The sequence below is a fragment of the Mesocricetus auratus genome, unplaced genomic scaffold (genome assembly GCF_017639785.1).
Source record: "Mesocricetus auratus isolate SY011 unplaced genomic scaffold, BCM_Maur_2.0 Super-Scaffold_100024, whole genome shotgun sequence".
NCBI classification, from domain to species: Eukaryota; Metazoa; Chordata; class Mammalia; order Rodentia; family Cricetidae; genus Mesocricetus; species Mesocricetus auratus.
In genome coordinates, this window is record NW_024429205.1 from 18490679 (window position 1) to 18508581 (window position 17903).

The 17903-nt window shown below is 37.2% G+C and overlaps 1 protein-coding gene across 10 annotated transcripts in view; it reads left to right on the forward strand.

Annotated features, from left to right (window-relative positions):
- Ncoa1 (nuclear receptor coactivator 1) overlaps positions 1–17903 on the forward strand; it is a 207711-nt gene that overhangs the window by 108476 nt on the left and 81332 nt on the right. For all 10 annotated transcript variants that reach the window (XM_013119840.3, XM_040730921.1, XM_013119838.3 and 7 more), the window contains 3 exons: positions 7185–7341; positions 12779–12884; positions 17650–17816. In XM_013119840.3, coding sequence (XP_012975294.1) covers positions 12796–12884; positions 17650–17816 — 256 coding nt within the window. In that variant the 5' untranslated portion in view covers positions 7185–7341; positions 12779–12795. The remainder of the gene's footprint in view (positions 1–7184; positions 7342–12778; positions 12885–17649; positions 17817–17903) is intronic.

A 17903-nucleotide genomic window follows, 5' to 3' on the forward strand; every position in this document is an offset into this window, starting at 1 on the left:
CCACCAGGGCTGGCCCTGTGGTAGTGTTCCAGAAAACAGAAACAGCTGGATTTGGGTGGTCTTTGCCAGCTGCTTTCTAATTTGGCCAGCTGTTCTTTTTTTTTTTTTTTTTTTTTTTTTTTGGTTTTTACGAGACAGGGTTTCTCTGTATTGTTTTGGAGGCTATCGGTCCAGCCAGGCCTCGAACTCACAGAGATCCGCCTGCCTCTGCCTCCTGAGTGCTGGGATTAAAGGCGTGCGCCACCACCGCCCGGTGGTCAAGCTGTTCTTTAGCCAAGAACTAAATCCTTGCAGTTTAGGTGTTAGGTTTGTGTTCAGCGAATTGAATATGGACTCTTAACACCCAGGTGTTTCTCTTACCCTACCAGAAAAGGAGAGGAGGACAGAGGGAAGGGAGATTGCACTGTACAGTGAAGCCTCAGAAGTGAGCTTTTTCTAAGTTGTAGAGACTCACCCAGCAGTTTCACCAACTTCCTTAGTTTCCCTTCATCCATGTGGAAGTGTATGGTTTAGTGGGAGAGACAGCAGTAAGTACACAACAAATATGTAAATTTAAAATATGGTAAATTAAAAAAAATCTGAGGGAGCACTCACAGCAGAGGCTGTATTGGAATAACAGCCGCACAGTGAGGAGGAAGACTGGGGAGGACCAGATAGTTAATGCACAGTGAGAAGGAAGACTGGGGAGGACTACGTGGTTAATGCACAGTGAGGAGGAAGACTGGGGAGGACCACGTGGTTAATGCACAGTGAGGAGGAAGACTGGGGAGGACCACGCGGCTAATGTGCAGTGAGGAGGGAGACTGTGGAGGACCACGTGATTAATGCGCAGTGAAGAAGAATAAGCAGAAGTGGGGTATCAGATCATATGTGTGCATTTGGATTTCCTTTTGAAAACCAAACAGTTTGTTTAAATGCGTGTGTGGGAGATAATTCAAGGATAATAGTGTGTACATTTTGGGTTGCAGCAATTACACAGCTATAATGAATCTTTCTGTGAAGGGATGGAGGAGAGATCATAAGAAAAGGAGAATGGAAGGATTTAATAAAAGTTAGTTTTGAACTAAGTTTTAAACATGATGATGATGATGATGTTTTAAAAAGCCAGAGGGGATGGCAAGGTGGCTTTGTAGGTTAAGGTACATGCCTCCAATCATAACAACTTGAGTTTGATCCCAGGGACCCACATGGTAGAAGGAAAAACCTCCCCAAATGAGCTGTAGAATGCATGCATGGTTGTGTACACATAAACACACAAATAAGTGTAAAAAAATTAAGGCAGAGGGATGCAGATGTGGAGCTTAAAATGGAGTGTAAAAATAGTAGGAATAGTCTTTTGAGAATAATCTCTAAGGATAAATATGCTTATATTATATCCAGATTAATAATGTTAGAATTTAGTAGTCTGAGTTTTTCTGTATTTGTTAATATAAATGTTATAGTGGATGAATTAGACATTAATTTTTTAGCCTTAGTAGTTGATATGCAGACTGTTGAATACAAAATTTGACTGTAAATTTATAATCTGCCTTCTTAAAGAGAAGATGAGAAATGAAATTCAAGATAGAAAAGTACTCTGGATTGGCTTCTTTTATACATTTTTTAAACTTATCTTTAAAACTTAGAATTTAAGGATCACTTTCTCCCTTGAAGCAGAATGAGAGTGAAAACCAAAATATGAAGGCATGAAAGTCTTCTGAAACGGAAATATGTGGACAGTTGAAGTGAAATACAAGTCAGGTGAACACTGTGGGAGCGAATGGGGAGATGGCTTAGTGAGTGAGCGTGCTTTAAGCATGTGAGCCTCTGAGTGTGAATCTCTAGGACCCATGTTGAAGGGAAGGAAGGAAGGGGAGAGAAGAGAGAATGGGAGGGAAGAGAAAAGGAGAAGAAGAAAGGAAGCCAGCCAGGCACTGCTGCTAATATCTGTGACCCCTAGCATTGGGGGAGCAGAGATAGGTGGATCCTAAGAACTCACTGGAGAGGTGGCTGCCAAGTAGAAGGGTAAAACTCAGTTAAGGTCTACACACTGTTTTAAGTTATTTCCATCTCTCACATGCTTGGCTAAGAACAAGTATTATTCAAGACTAAAAGTATGAGGCTCAGAAGTGTATAGTAGTTGCACTCCAGAACCCATACTTATTTAATTTTTTTTTTTTGGTTTTATAAGACAGGGTTTCTCTGTTTTGGAGGCTGTCAGTCCAGCCTGGCCTTGAACTCACAGAGATCCGCCTGCCTCTGCCTCCCGAGTGCTGGGATTAAAGGCGTGCGCCACCAACGCCCGGCTCAGAACCCATACTTTTAATCATATTCCTATACTCCCTCAGTCATAAGAAAGGAATTTGGGTGCTCATAGGTAGATGTTAATAGTTGAGATTCTGTTCATTTATATCACTGTTGTGAGGTTTTATTGTAACAGTATTCCAAATTAACTAATTTTTTTTTTTTTTTTTTTTTTTTTTTTACTGCTGATGGACTTTTGGGCTGTTCCCATTTTACCATTATAAGCATTACTGGAATCCACATTCTCCACTCTTCTTATTTCTATTGCTGGCTCACAGTAGAGGTCACATCACTTACTGAGCATGCTTAGATCAAGTTTTCAGCAAGATTCCCCTTGGAGCTCTTCCTTTGGCCACAAACGGCAGTTTGCATAAATTCAAACATAATACAATTGTATTTTTCTAAAAGTCCCTTAGGTTTACTCAGATTTTTTTAAAGATACTTAAAAGTTGTATGAAGTCAAAAGTCCTTTTCCTGGAAAGAGATGGCAAGATTTTCATAAATGAATTTTTTAATCTCAAAATTAAATGAGCCTTTAAAATAAATAAAAAGAAAAATAAGAAAATGTTACCTTTCTAATGAGCTTTTAAAATAAATAAAAAAGAAAAATACTACCATTCTATTTTTAAAAAGAACTTTATTTTTAAAAATCTTGATGTTTTTAACAAATTTTTCTTTACAGAGGTACCAATAAGGCAAGTGAATACATAGTATAGCGAAATCAAACTTTACTTTGAATTATAAATTTTAATATTAATGGCTTTATTTCCAGTTTTATTTATATTATTTTCAACTTAAACTTAAGGAACACAACACTTGTGTCATTATTAGTAGAAGAATTGGTAGCATTATTTTTCATGAAGAATTTTACAGTCTCTTCCAAGAAAAAATATTTTACACTGTTTGTCATGTATCTTCTTTCTTAAAATTTATTTGGTAGAAATTTAATAAGAATGAATAGTATAGAATCATGTCACAATTATGAAAATGTGACAGTTTTGAAAAATGCTACAATTGCCACCAAGTGTTAATAGTTTGTGACAGTGCACTATTGGATGGTAGAATTCATCTAAACTATGAATTTGAACTCATTGGGAGTTTTTACTTACTTTGTTCATTTCCATCCTGCATTGCTTTATTAGTTTTCTGCTGCTGTGATAAAATACTGTGACAAGAAGCAACTTAGGAAGGAAAAGTGTTTCTCTTGGTGCATGGTCCAGAGTCATAGAATCTGTCATAGCTGGAAAGGCGTGGTAACCGGCAGGGATAGTGTGGCAGCAGGAGCAGAAAGCTGGCTGATCACACTGTAGTCTATACACGAGAAGCAGAAAGAAAGAACAAGAAATGGCATCTGGCTATAAACCCTCAAAGCCCACCTCAGTGACGTAGCAAGGCTCCACCTGCCTAAGGTTCCGTAACCTTCCCCACATAGCGGGGTCCAAGTATAATACACAAGCCTGAGGGCGACATTTTTTACTCAAGCAAAACATACCCTATCAGAGAGTATCCTAGAGAAGATAAAAATTGCCTTAGGGCAAAGTTAACCTTGAATCTGCACTCATTTATTAGAATAATGTGAAAGAACTCATATTTTTAAAGTTACTAGTAACAGATGACCTCTGCAATGCTCAATAGTTAATATCCTGGGTAAGAGGCACCACTGTTCATAGGGGTTGGGGCTCCTTTTAATTCCTCACAGAAAGAACATTCCTTTTGATAACCATCTCATGAGTTAGCTGTTGCTAATGGGAAAGAATCTTTTTTTTTTTCCTGCTTTCTCTAAAAGTCACAGTTCATAGTACTAGCTGTATGTATGGAGAGACATTGCTTTGATCTGTGTCCCTTTCCAGTTAAACTTTTGCTGCATTTCACAGCTGTCTAAATTTTTCATTTAGCCAGTAATTTTACTTATTAGTTGTTATTTAAGGGATGTCAAAATGGTGGGTTTTTAAATTGTCAAGGAGGTTTAAGAACACATGAAATAGATTTTAAATGTTACAAAATAAAATAACAGTAACACTAAAGGAGAAAAAATAAAATTAGAAATAGCATTCAATACTTAATTCAGGTAGATAGAATAGTTGGAACAGGCATTGGTCCCTCTGCATACCATGGTTAAGACAGCACAAGCAAAAATAAAATTAGTGAGGAGTTTTTAAAGTCATAAATTAGAGAAAGAGGAAAATGGGAGCAAAAATTTTAACATGGGAAACAGCCCGAATACTAATAACTATCATATTAAACATTGAGAAAGCCCAGTTCCATGAGAAAAGGGGCTAAGAACCAGTTACATCTGTACTGGTTATTCCTCAGAGCTCTCAGTATAAGAATTTTGTTACTCAGGGGCCAGAGAGATGGCTAAGTGGTGAAGAGAACTGGCTGATCTTCCACAGGATCCAAGTTCAAACCCCAGCACCCACATGGCAACTCACAACTATCTACAGAATCAGTTCTTAGGGAATCTAGTGCCTTCTCCTGGCCTTTATGGACATTGCATTCTAGTGATGAACATATATGTGGCAAAATACCCATTCGCCTAAAAGAAAAATAAATTTAAAAACCTAAAGTATTTTGTTTTCATTCTGAAAGTGAAAGGGAAAAAAGAGAATGATGGCCTAATAACTACTTAATATAGCATCTGATGTCCAGGACTCCTTCACTCTTTGCCATTGTGCTAATACCCTTCTCTCTTTCTCTCTAGTATTGTTTTTCTAAACTAGTTCCACTGTAGACTTCTTTTTGTCTGAGAAAAGTGTAGATGATCTCAGGTAATACAATAGATAAATCAAACATTTACTGATAATAAATCATAATTTTTCTAAAACAATTATTTTTCTAAGACAATTTTATGTGTAATGAATGACATACCATTTAAAGACCAACACAGTTTTATTCACTAATGAGATATATTTGTTTACTTTTACATAGAGAACTAATCGTTGGACTGCAGGGATGGCTTAGTAGTTAAGAACAAAGAGCAGAACACTGGGTTCAGTTCCCAGCACCCATATGGCAACTTATAACATCTGTAACTCCAGTTCCAGGGGATCCAACACCCTCTTCTAACCTCCACAGGCACCAGACAACACATGTTGCACATATGTGCATGCAGGCAAAACATGCACATGAAATCAAACAAACAAATCTCCAAGAAAAGATTAAATAAAGAATGAAATCCCGGTTGAATGTTTGATACTACAGGATGAAGAGCATCTTTGGCATTTTTCAGAATTGATCAATATTTTGATTTTTTTTAACTCATCAGTATTAAGAAAGCTGCTCCACATAAATATGTAGTACAAAATGGCAAGAGCACATTTAGGACCATTTCAGAAATTACTGGAAATTCTAACCCAATCCCAAGCCAAATTCATTTAATTATCTTTTAAAAAATAAAATTGAAGGGGCTGGAAAGAGGAGTCAACAGTCCAAAGCATTCACTGCTCTCTCCCTGAAGACCCGCTTGGTTCTCAGTACCCACAGCAAGTAGCTCACAAATGCCTGGAACTCCAGTTCTGAAGAACTGGACAGTCTCTTATGATCTTAGTGAGCATACCACACACACACACACACACACACACACACACACTCACACACACTCACTACCCCCCACATATACATGGGGGTGGGATAAACATACAATAAAAATAAATCCTAAAGTATTTCAAGTCAGCCACTTAAACAGCCATTTTCAAATCATTTTTTCTAATATTACAACCCAAAAATAAAATGCTGAAGAATAATACTATCTTAATTTTTCATAATTAATTATATTCTCTAAGAGTTTGTATGTTCACTCCAACACCATGAGCCATAGCATGTGATGGTCTGAAATCTGAGCTGAGGTGTTTCAGACATCACTGTTAGCATTTTGTGGTGTGCAGGCACCACATATAGTGCAACGTGTGTGTAGTGTGTGTTTAGAACCAAAGCTATGGAGACATCCTGAGATGCAACATGAATGAGCTCTGCCAGAAACATTTCAAACACATTATGTGTTTAATTTCAAATTATTGTTTGGTCCTTGAACGTACAGAAACCTTTTACTGTTGCCAAATTTTCTGTGGTTCCCACATTCAGTTATATGAGCCCAGATGGAGTTGCTAGTTGCAGTTTAAGAATTTGGAGTGCAGATACTTGTGTCAACCAATTTCAAGTTTTCTGTTAGCTCCGATCTGCACTCACTACTGCCTAAAGTCTATTGGATGTGGTTTTTCATTTTTAGATCTAGCCTCCCAGCACTTCAGGGGAGTCTTGAAAAGTTCCGAAGAGAAAGTCTTCCAAGTGTGTGTCCACCCAGTGTGGCTCCCTTCCTTGAACAGCAGCTCTACAGTTTGAGTCTGCTTTGATCACTTCCCAGTGTCTTCAAACAGTTTCTTCTCTATTTTGTTCACAGTTTATAATTTTTATCTGTGAGCAGATTAGTACAGTACAAGAGGATTCATTATTGCTGGGACCAGAGCTCAACTAACTTTAAATATAAAAGCATGTAAACTTTAACAACAAACATTTTTAAAGTAAAATGTTATAATAATTTTAATACATAGGAAGAAAATTATATAAATTGAAAGAATGAAATAACTGAAAATCATAATTTATAGGTAATGGAAAAGATAAGCATGAAATAATCTGCCAGAAATGATTTTTTAAGGCTTCTCAGTGGGTCTCTCAGAAGTTGAGCAGAATGTAATTATGCATTCCCTTAGTGGCAAGCTGTCTCAAATAACATTACCAGGAAGGTCTTCACTGAAAATTCAGATCTTCATCTATCATGTTTTGGAAATATTTTTCCATTTGACTTAAAAATTTGCATTTCTCTCATATTGCTGACCTTTATTATTTCTTAAAGAATAAAATGGCAATCTAACCTCCCATTTGCTTTTTCTTCTCATTTATTTTAGTTGTTTGTGTAATTGACCTTAAATGAGGTGAGAGCGGATCGACTAAGCCATCTCTGGACAACACTGTATTACTCCATTCCCCAGAAGCTGCCCTCTGGAGCACTCGATTTGGCCATCTCTGCTTTCAGGATTCATTATGAACAAGGAAGTCTCCCAGGTAGGGAAGATTTTAAGAACTTTGTCACTATAAACGTGTAGAGGGGAAACAATTTCTTATTGGGCACTGTTTTCTTTTTTTTTATGGAAGTATGTTCTTGGTCTGGGAATCTTCAAGGTTATTGTAAAATAAGTGCTAATATTCCTAGGTGGAAGTGTTGACAAATAAGCAGTGTGTTTAGAATAAACAATGAGTTTACAAGACAAAGGTAAGACAGTCAATTAAACAAATATGTCTAAAGCTCTTCTATAACAATATATAAGCAATATAGTTAACAGCAACGTATTGCACTTAATACTTGAGATGGTAACTGCTCTTGCAGTAGTGAAAATAATGTTTATGTGAGATTATGGGTGTTAATTTGCTTCACAATAATAACCAATTTCCTGTATAGTTGTACCTAATAATACCATAGTTTAAATGTACACAATAAATATATAAATACATAAAATTTAGTATAAAAAAGTAGGTAAACTCTGTTTTCAATGAAGATGTGAGTAGACCAGGAAGTATGTGAGCAGATACTCAGAACCCTTAACAATTAAGGAAGCATAAATCAAAGCCCTAATGAGAAGCCATTTCATATCCACTGGGATAGGTTTTTGTGGAGAACTGCTTTAGACAAGAATGTAGAATTGGAATCCTCATGTATTTTCACTTTAAACTTAGCATTTTCCCATAAAGTTAGTTACTATATGACATAGCAGTTCCATTCCCAGTTTTACATTCAAGATAATTAAAACTTAAGTATACAAAACTTTGTGCATAAACACTCATAAAACAATGTTATTGAAAACAGCCAGAAGTAGAAATAACTTAAATGTTCACCAACTGATGAGTGGAGAAGCAGAATAGAGTATCTCCAAACAACGGGATTTCATTCAGCCGTGAAAGGTAGTGAGTGTTCTAAAGTCCCCGTCCTTTGTTGCCACATGAGAAATGTTTCAGTGGCTGTAGAGGATGTGAGGTGTCTGACGACTTGAATGTTTGGGAAACATTTATGTATAGAAGGTAGCCAGTGTAGGAGTACTCCACCAGAGGATGTGTTTGGGGTCTTTGACTCTTGGCATGTCGCCGTCATCTTGAATGTTTCTTTCTGTGCTCCTTGTCTGCTGGGCACTCTAAAGCATGTTCCTGGAGTTTTTTGTTAGCTAATTGGTGCTGGTGTTTAAAGTGATCAGTTTTATGCTCAATCTGAGAGACCAGTGACAAGTTTCTCATGAAAAATTACCTGAATCTAAGAGTATCTGTTTAGTGTAGTCAGGCACATTTGACCAGAGATAGATGTAGTTTCTGGTTGCAGAAATGACTCTTTAGAAATTGCATGAGACTAGGTATAATTTAGCAACTCTTAAAAACAATAGGGTCCTTTTACTTAGACACATTGTCTTCTTAAAATGATATGCAAATTGGCTTTGTTAGCAACCAAATATAAAGTCAGTCTACATGCAACAGCTCTGACAGCTTGTCCCCCCTGGAGGCTTTGTCTTGCACTGTGTGTTGTGTTTTATAGATATAGAACAGTTAGTACAGGAATCATACCATCAAGTTATTGGGGATGCTCCTGTGACTGTTTGAATATCTCATTTTTGTAGGGCACCTCCTGACTGCTGCTGAATTGTCTGCTGTCTCCACTCCAGAATTTCAGAACAATTCAGCAAATATTTAACTTGGAAATCTTGTCTTAGGCCCATTTTAATAAATATGTTTAAATATATTTATTTGTTATTGTATAAAAGTGAAGTGGCATCTTTACTTCTGTGTTACTAGGTTAACCTTACTTATGCTTCTTTGAATCTCCATGTTAAAAAAAAAAGATACTGTTCCATTAGTTCTGATCACACTGATAATCTCCATCTAAGTATGAGCCAGGCCCAGCCCTGCTTGGCTTCCTAGAGCAGATGAGATGGAGCATGTTGAGGGTGGTGTGACTGTTCAGATAACAGATCCTCTTGTTTTGAGATTACAGTTACAGAAGCTGTTAACAGGGGCACTGTCCTCCTCTTGGCTTATATGAGGCTTTGCCTGGCTTTGCCTCCTGTTGGCCTTTGACTTCACATGCTAATCTTCCATCCCTAGTCTCAGCCTCAGTTCATTACTGCTTCTCAGAAGAAAACACGTCATCTTTTTTGTTTGCTGTTGCCCTGCTCCCCCACTCCTCTCCAGCTTGCCTTTCCCACCTCCGTTCCAGCGTCCCCCTCACACCCACAGGGCTAAACCTCTGTTTTTGCCTCGGTTTTCTCCAGAGCACTTACTGGCTTCTTAAACATGCCATGAGCATTACTTTTTAAATTTATCATTTACATCCCTCAAAATGAAAAGAAGCTATCAGAATAATGATTTTACAAATTGTATTCACAGCTGGATATCCAGGGCCTGAAAGAGAGGTTATTGTATGCGAAGAGCTCAATGAACATTAGATGCATTAAATTCAACTGCTCCCCACACCACACTAATGCCAATTTAGAATTTTTTTGTCTAGAGTTGCCTTTACTTGGAACATAGCATGTAGCTAAGAATTTTTATTTTGATTTTTATTGAGGATAAAACTAAAATTAACATCTATAATTCATTTTTGCATATGCAGATTGTGTATATTGCATAATTTGTTTCTATATAAATTATGTGTTGTCTTAGCTGTGGTTTTTATTGCTGTGAAGAAACACCATGACCACTTTATAAAGAAGACATTTAATTTGGGATCATTTACAGTTTCAGAGGTTTAGTCCATTGTCATCATGATGGGAGCATGGCAGCATGCAGGCAGACGTGGTGCTAGTGGAATAGTTGAGAATTCTAGGTCTTGCGGTCAACAGTATGTTGACTGAGACACTGGGTGTTACCCTGAGCATAGGAAACCTCAAAGCAAGTTCCCATAGAGACACACTTCCTCCAGCAAAGCCATACCTACACCAACACGTCCTAGTAGTGCCACTCCCTATGAGCTTATGGGACCAATTACATTCAAACTACCACATATATGTACTATAAATATAGTACATAAGACACATCCCAGCAGTTAGACAGAGGCAGGGATGGGTCCATCTCTGTGAGTGCCAAACCAGTCTGGTCTACATAGTGAGATGGTATCTAAAACAACAGCAACAACAATAACAACACAAGTGTGTGGGTTGTACAAATTTTGTGTGTGTGTGTGTGTGTGTATGTGTGTAAAACACTTAACTGGACAGGCATTTACTCATTCATTCACCAAATTTTGCATTGCACTGACACACTAGATGAATTATGAAATTGTATAATATGTAGACAAGGAGATCTATAATTAATAAGAATTTAGTGGAGAGTTTTAGGCATGCTCAGACTTGCCTTCAATAGGTAATATGGTGGTTCTGCAGTGCATCATTTAAGAAAGATAAGATTGGAAGCAGGAGACCATTTGGAGAACTATTTCTGTAGTCCAATAGATGATGACCTGAGCTCTATATGACGGCAAAGGAAAATATGAAGGAGAGGTAGATTTAGGAAATAAAAACAGATCCTTCTGTGGTCTTGCATGTAGGACACACGACAAGAAACTAAAATGTCTCAAAGCTTAAAAAAATACATGAGGAGCAAATATGTTTAAAGAGACATTATATACTTAGATCAAGGACAGGTAGGCAATGGTTTAACTGTAAATTAAATGAGGTTTTTATGCTTTTTTTTCTGATCATGCTTCAGTAGGGAGACCCAGTTAACTTTTATGAAAAAAAAAATGGTGTCTTGGGAATTACATCAGGGCAAGAGTCCTTTTGCTGCTGTTTATGTGACAGATCAGAAATATAGTGAGGGTGAATAAAACTAGGAAGCAAGAAAAAAATCTTATATTAATCTAGAATTCTTGAGATATTTGTTTGGTTCCAAGCTAGTTATCATTGTTATATCAGAGATTGAAGAAGGAGACAGTCTAAAATCTCTTCGGAAACAATTGTCAGGAAATGGATAGCAATTTCAAATGACAATAAACAAATAAAAAGAATTAAAATAATTGCAAGATTTCAATCCTAGCCTGGTGTGGTGGGGCAGGCCTGTAATCCCAGCAGTCTGGAGGGGGAGGTAGGAGAGTTGGAGTTTTTAGGCAAGCCTGGGCTGCATCGTTAACCGCAAGCAAGCTTGGACTACATTATAACAAAACCCTATTTAAAGAACAAAGAACACTTTGAGTGTTGGATAATTTCAAAAACTATACTTCTAATATGGAAAAATTAGAAACGTTTCCTTTTGTCAGCATGAAGTAATCTCATGATTAAAATTTTAAGGATTGTTTATATAGTAAGAAGATGGCAACAGTCTTTGGTCTTTGGAAGAGAGTTAGAAAGAATGAATTTTAGAACTAGCAAAGGATTAAGTGTGAGAGGTTGCCATAGTTTTCATTAGTTCTTTAAGTGTTCCCAGCTTGACTGTTGACATACAGTGCTCTATTGTTTAATAACTGAGATTTAAGGAAGAGCTCCAATGTTCCCATTTCATGTTTCCTCTCCTTTATTGAGTGAAAGATAGGGTAGTATTTGACACTGTTGAAATCTGAGAGGAGTGACGACTCTACGGTCAAGGATAGGGTTCTGAGTTTCCTTAGGATTCTGCAGAGCAGGGATTGACGAGGACAGGCCAGTAACTGGCACATGTGAAGACCTGGCTGATATGCTAGTGGCAGTGACAGTGTTCTGGCACCCATACCGAGATCCTAACATAGACTAAACATTTGATCTTGGTCTCTGGATGATATAAACACAAGGTTAGGAGTATGGGATTCAAAGTGGAAAAGTACAATGCAAAATTCAGTTTGAGCTTATCACTTTAACTTTAATCATAAGTATATTGTTCATTTTTCTGTCAGTATAAAATCTCCAGCTTCATGAGTCAATCTGTCTTAAGCCTTTTTGCAAAGTAGGACCTGAATAATAATTCTAAATCTAAATAATAATTATTTTTCAGAGTCCAATTTTTTACATTTATATATGAAAATTATTTTTCTCTCTACTTAATAATCCTAGGAAAAGCCGGGTGGTGGAGGTGCACGCCTTTAACCCTAGCACTTGGGAGGTAGAGGCAGGAGGATCTCTGTGAGTTCGAGGCCAGCCTGGTCTACAAAGCGAGTTCCAGGGAAAGCCTCCAAAGCTCCAGAGAAGCCCTGTCTTGAAAAAACAAAAAAACAAAAACAAAAACAAAAAAGTCCTAGTAAAAACTTCATCCTGATCAATTACAACAGTTTCATAAGGATTCTTGATTTTATTTCATTGATTTAGGAAAATAAGTGTAGCAACCAGTAGTTGGAGTCCCCTGTGATGTTAGCTGCTGGTGCTTGTAGTGGCTATATCACCTAGTCACTGATTAGGACTGTGCTGTGGTTCTTTTGTTTAGAAGTAAGGGGGGCTTCCCCTGCCCCCATTTGGTTAGAGAAGTCATGAGGTTTATTTTTCTTACCCTTCTTGTTTAGGTGTGAAGTTTGTCAACATGAGTGGCCTTGGGGACAGTTCTTCCGACCCTGTGAACCCAGACTCACATAAGAGAAAAGGATCGCCATGTGACACACTGGCATCAAGGTAGGAATGCACTTCTGTCAGCCTCTGGCAGAGCTTTTGTGTGGTTCCCGCAACACTCTGGAGCCTTGTTCCATCCACTCCACGTTGAGTGGCATCTGCCTTCTGCCCTGAAATGTTCTATGTCCCTGCACCAGTCTTTGCAAATGCTTCGCCTTCCATCCAACTTGAGTCCTCTTTATTTTCACGATTAATCTGTAGGTAATTACAGATGCTGCGTTACTCATTACTTCCTTAAAGGGAGGCTGCTCTTCCTCCCACAACTGCTAGACCAACCTACCCACCCCCCGCCACACACACACACACACACACACACACACACACACACACACACACACTTTTTTGTTAGGTTGGTTAGTTTTTGTTCCGCCCTCCCCCCAAGACAGGGTTTCTCTGTGTAGCCCTGACTGTCCTGTAACTTGCTCTGTAAGCCAGGCTGGCTTTGAACTCAGAGATCCACCTGCCTCTGCCTCCTGAGTGCTGGGATTAAAGGTATGTACCACCATCACCCTGATCTCCTTTTCATATATCTGTCTTATACAACTTTATGACTTTGATTCATGAGGCTGTTACTAGAGTGTATGCTTAATGCATGAATTCCTAGTTTCTTTACTAGACTGGAGGCTTATCATATAGCATATGGTAAGAGATGTTATCTGTTCATTCACCATTGTATCCCTAATTCACAGTGCAGTATGTAACTTTTAACTAGGAAGGACAATAAATCCTGCCAGATGAATAAATAAGTCTATTGAACATCTTTACATGCTATCTTAGAAGCTAAGAAGTAATTGTTACAATATTTATTTTAAAAATAATTATTTGTAACATTAGCTGCTTGTTGTATTTTTTAAAATATGACTACATTATTAAGGAGATAGAAAGAAATTTAGTGCTAAGGGAACCCTAAAAGTGCCAGCCAGGTGAAGAAGGAGCCTCACTCAGAGTAAAAGCATTTTCTCAGCTGATAAGAGAACAGAAAATATTTTACTGTGGAGGCTTTCCTGTGTGCTGTAGGGTGTTTAGTACTGTTACTGCTTGTACACCTAAATGCCAAGAGTGTCTTAGTTGTAATAAAGATTATCTGCAAACATTCCCAGATGTTCCCCCAGAGGCAAGAAAAGCACACTCACCCCAACTGATGGCACTGTCTCCAGAAGAAAGCTGTAGCAGCTCCTCAGCTGTTGATCACCTACTTTTTCACCAGTGGGGGGGGCAGGGATGGGAGGACAAGAGGGAGGGGAAACTGTGGTTGGGATGTAAAATAAATAAATAAATTTAATTAATTAAAAAAAAAAGAATGTTAGAGCTGGAGGCTGGAAAAAGCAAGGTGACCAATCCTCACAGGAGAACAGTCACCTTAATTACTCAAGCACACATGTTTAGATGCTAGGATAGAAGTTCATGCCAAGATATGAACCAGATGTGTGTTGTCAGAGTTAGTGCACGTTTATTTCTACATAGAAATTCAGCCTCATTAAAGGAAAACTTATGAATAAATAACATAGGGCTGGAGAGATGGCTCAGCAGCTAAGAGCACTGCCTGCTCTTCCAGAAGTCCTGAGTTCAATTCCCACCAACTACGTGGTGACTCACACCCATCTGTAATGAGTTCTGGTGCCCTCTTTAGGCCTACAGGCATACATGTAGGCAGAACACTGTATACATAACAAATCTTAAAAAAAGAAAAAACCACTTAGTTTCAAAAAAAGAATAAATAAAATGATTGTCTTAGGTGTTTGCTTTCTCATTTAAGAAAATTTGAATATATAAGAACAAAGACTAAAAAGCTACATATAATAGCCATATAAAATTGATACTATATTCCTATATTAGTATTTTCTTAGTAATATTTGCATTTTTCCATTTTTGTAATTTTTTGTTGTTTTGGGCAGAGTTTTCTTTTTTAATCCATAGTAGCCTTGAACTTGGACAAGTCCTCCTCCATCAACTTAGGGGAGCTGGGATTCTAGGAATGTATAATCCTGTATTTTCCAAGTGAAAGTTAATGTATACAAGTGCTAACAGTTGTGGGTGTCAATAGCGTTTCTGCCTACTGTGCTGAACAGCCTTCTTTTTGAAACAGTTCATCTGTAAATCACCTCTGTTTCTGTTTTGTATGTATAGATGTATCTGTACATGATAGCATCATTACAAATACCAAACTTTGATGATTCTTGTTTTCCTCTTTGGTTGTTTTGAGAGAATTATCCTGATGTTTGCTTGAAAGATATTTGAAAGCACTGACTCTTTCAGGCTTATATGCATGGGCTTTAGGGTTAATAAAGCATTATCTTTGATATGGAAAATCAGAAATGTATTAGTTTGAAACTGCTTGTGTATTAATGCCACCTCGCAATGCTTCCTTTGGTCTTATTGTTATATGCTATCTCTCCAAACGGACTGTGAACTCATTAATCATAAAGAGCATCGGTTAGGCCTCACAAGGTGTTGCCAGCCCTGTGGCAGAGCCACACAGTACTGTCTCAAGAGTCCTAGACAGAAAGACTTCTCTGTTAGTTTCCTGTGGAGAGGTAGCTTGTATCTCTCCAATCCCTCATTTGTTCTAAGAAAATGAAGATTAAAATGCTAGTTTAAAATGCTTAGCTGTGCTTTATCCTTCTTTACGTTTCCATCTTAACTCAACAAGTGCTTATTAAATACTAGCTGTTCAACCAGCACCATCTGTGTGCTGTTGTAAGGATATTAATGAAGTGGGAGACGGCTCTTATATCTTCAAGGAGCTTGCAGATCTGGCCATGCCATTAATTCTTCTTAAATCCTTTTGGGTTCCCTATTTTCTAAAAAATAAATCATTGTAATTAAAGCCATACTAGTGGCATTTATTGAGATTATAGGACATGCCAAGAACTTAGCAATGAATTTTATATGCCTTATCTTTTTTAATCCTCTCAAACCCTAGGAGGTCATTAATGTCATTATTCCATTGGTCAGATGAGGAGATTGAAGCAGAGAGGTTGAATTACTTATGTATGTATGTATGTATAATATATATATATATAGAGAGAGAGAGGCTGCTTCATTTAAAGATGATTTTTATTTCCCTACTCTAAAACTTATCATTTTATTGGCATCTGCTATTCCTCACTATGTATAGCTTCTTGTTCCATCTCCTTAATATATTGGAGCACTTTTTTTTACTCTGTAATCATTTCAGGCATTTCAATATTACTCAAAACTTAATGTCAAAAACATGTTTGGTGGTTGAGTATAAAAGCGCAAACCTATAATCCCGTCACTCTCAGGGCAGATGGAGGCTGATGGCAATTCAAGAATAGCCTGGGCTGTATAGTGAGGCTTTTTTCACAACAAAACCAACAAACAAAGAAAATATCTGGCAGTCCCACCAAGTAAATCTAAATTGGTTGCTCCTATTGGAATTTACACCTGTAAGTTTAAACAGTTCCTGCTCAATACTGAATCTACCAAATGTGTCTGTTATCTGCAAGGTTCACTAAGGTAAAATCACATGTCCTCAAATACTATCGTGTTATGGATAAACCCCTATGAATATGAAAATATGTTCCTCATTTTATTTGTGCTTTGCTTTGGTGCCTCAAAGTGAAGTTTGTCGGGATGCCTTGTTGTGTTCTGTTTAAGTTATTAAGATAGAGTTTTACTAAGCAAAGTGGAAATAATTTAACAGATAAAGACAGAATGTGTGGTTGTTAGAGGTTTACGTTTTATTGTGTTTGGGGATATACCATTTGTAGTACTTTGTTTTATAGCAAATGCAGTTAGTTAGCTGACTGGATTCTTCCAGATCACTGTGTTGAATAAGTGCTTTTGTTTTTAAAGTCTTTCAAATCCTTAAGAAAAGTAGAGGGATTTAACTGTTGTTTATTATGAGTTTTAACTACTGACTTTTCTCTCTTCTTACCTCTTTTTTCTACCACTTTTATGTGCAGCCAAATGATTTTAACTGCTGTTTGTAAAACAAAGCTTGTCGTGACCAGACTTTCCTATTTTATTTGGATAATGGAAAGTTTCAGAGTAATATTTTCCCATCTTTGAATGCATTACAGAAAGCAAGTTGCTGGTGACTTGGCGAAATAAATTAGGAGTAAAGATTGAACAGTAATCTTTCCATGTATTCAGCAGACTAGTTTCAAATTGCTATCTCTCTAACATTACCCTCTGTTCTTTCTGTTCGCTTTAAGGGGGCCATGTTTGATTTTGTTCAGAGTTGACAAGGACTATGTGTAGCTCTTGTTTTCTATTGTATCTGGAAGAAGCCACATACCATTGTTCTTTACTGCTTACTTTTTAGATTGTACTTTTGACCAATTTCTTTTTCATAAGGAGCAACTAATGCTCCTATCAGAATAAGAATGAAGTCCTTATCAGGTTCGTCATTACAGGTCATCTGAACTATTCATTCAGATTCTATTTCAAACATACAGTAGCCCCAAGTATAAGAAATAGATTTTCTGTCTGGCTGGTTCCTTTAATATCTGATAGCTATTTGGTATTTGAAAGTATTTGAAGTATATACACCATTGACAAAACCCATTTGTCATAACAGTCAATTCTCTTTATATATTTTAGCCAGAGTTATTTTGTATACTTGGGTATTTTGTAGTGCCTGAGTTTAGATGTGATTTTAATTTGATTTTTAAACCTACTTTTATATTTTAAGTAAAAACAAGATTTATTTCAAATGTGTGAACATTAATATATTTGGTCAGAGAAGAAAATAATGTTATGAATGCATGCTAACCAGATCGTTCTTTTGTGTGTATAACAGTACTGAGAAGAGGCGCAGGGAGCAAGAAAATAAGTATTTAGAAGAACTAGCTGAATTACTGTCTGCCAACATCAGTGACATTGACAGCTTGAGTGTAAAACCAGATAAATGCAAGATTTTGAAGAAAACGGTAGATCAGATACAGCTAATGAAGAGAATGGAGCAAGGTAAAAATAAAAGATCATGTTCTCAGTTGTTATGATATTTGTGACATATCCTACTCTTCCATTAAGAGCCCCCATTGCTTCATAATT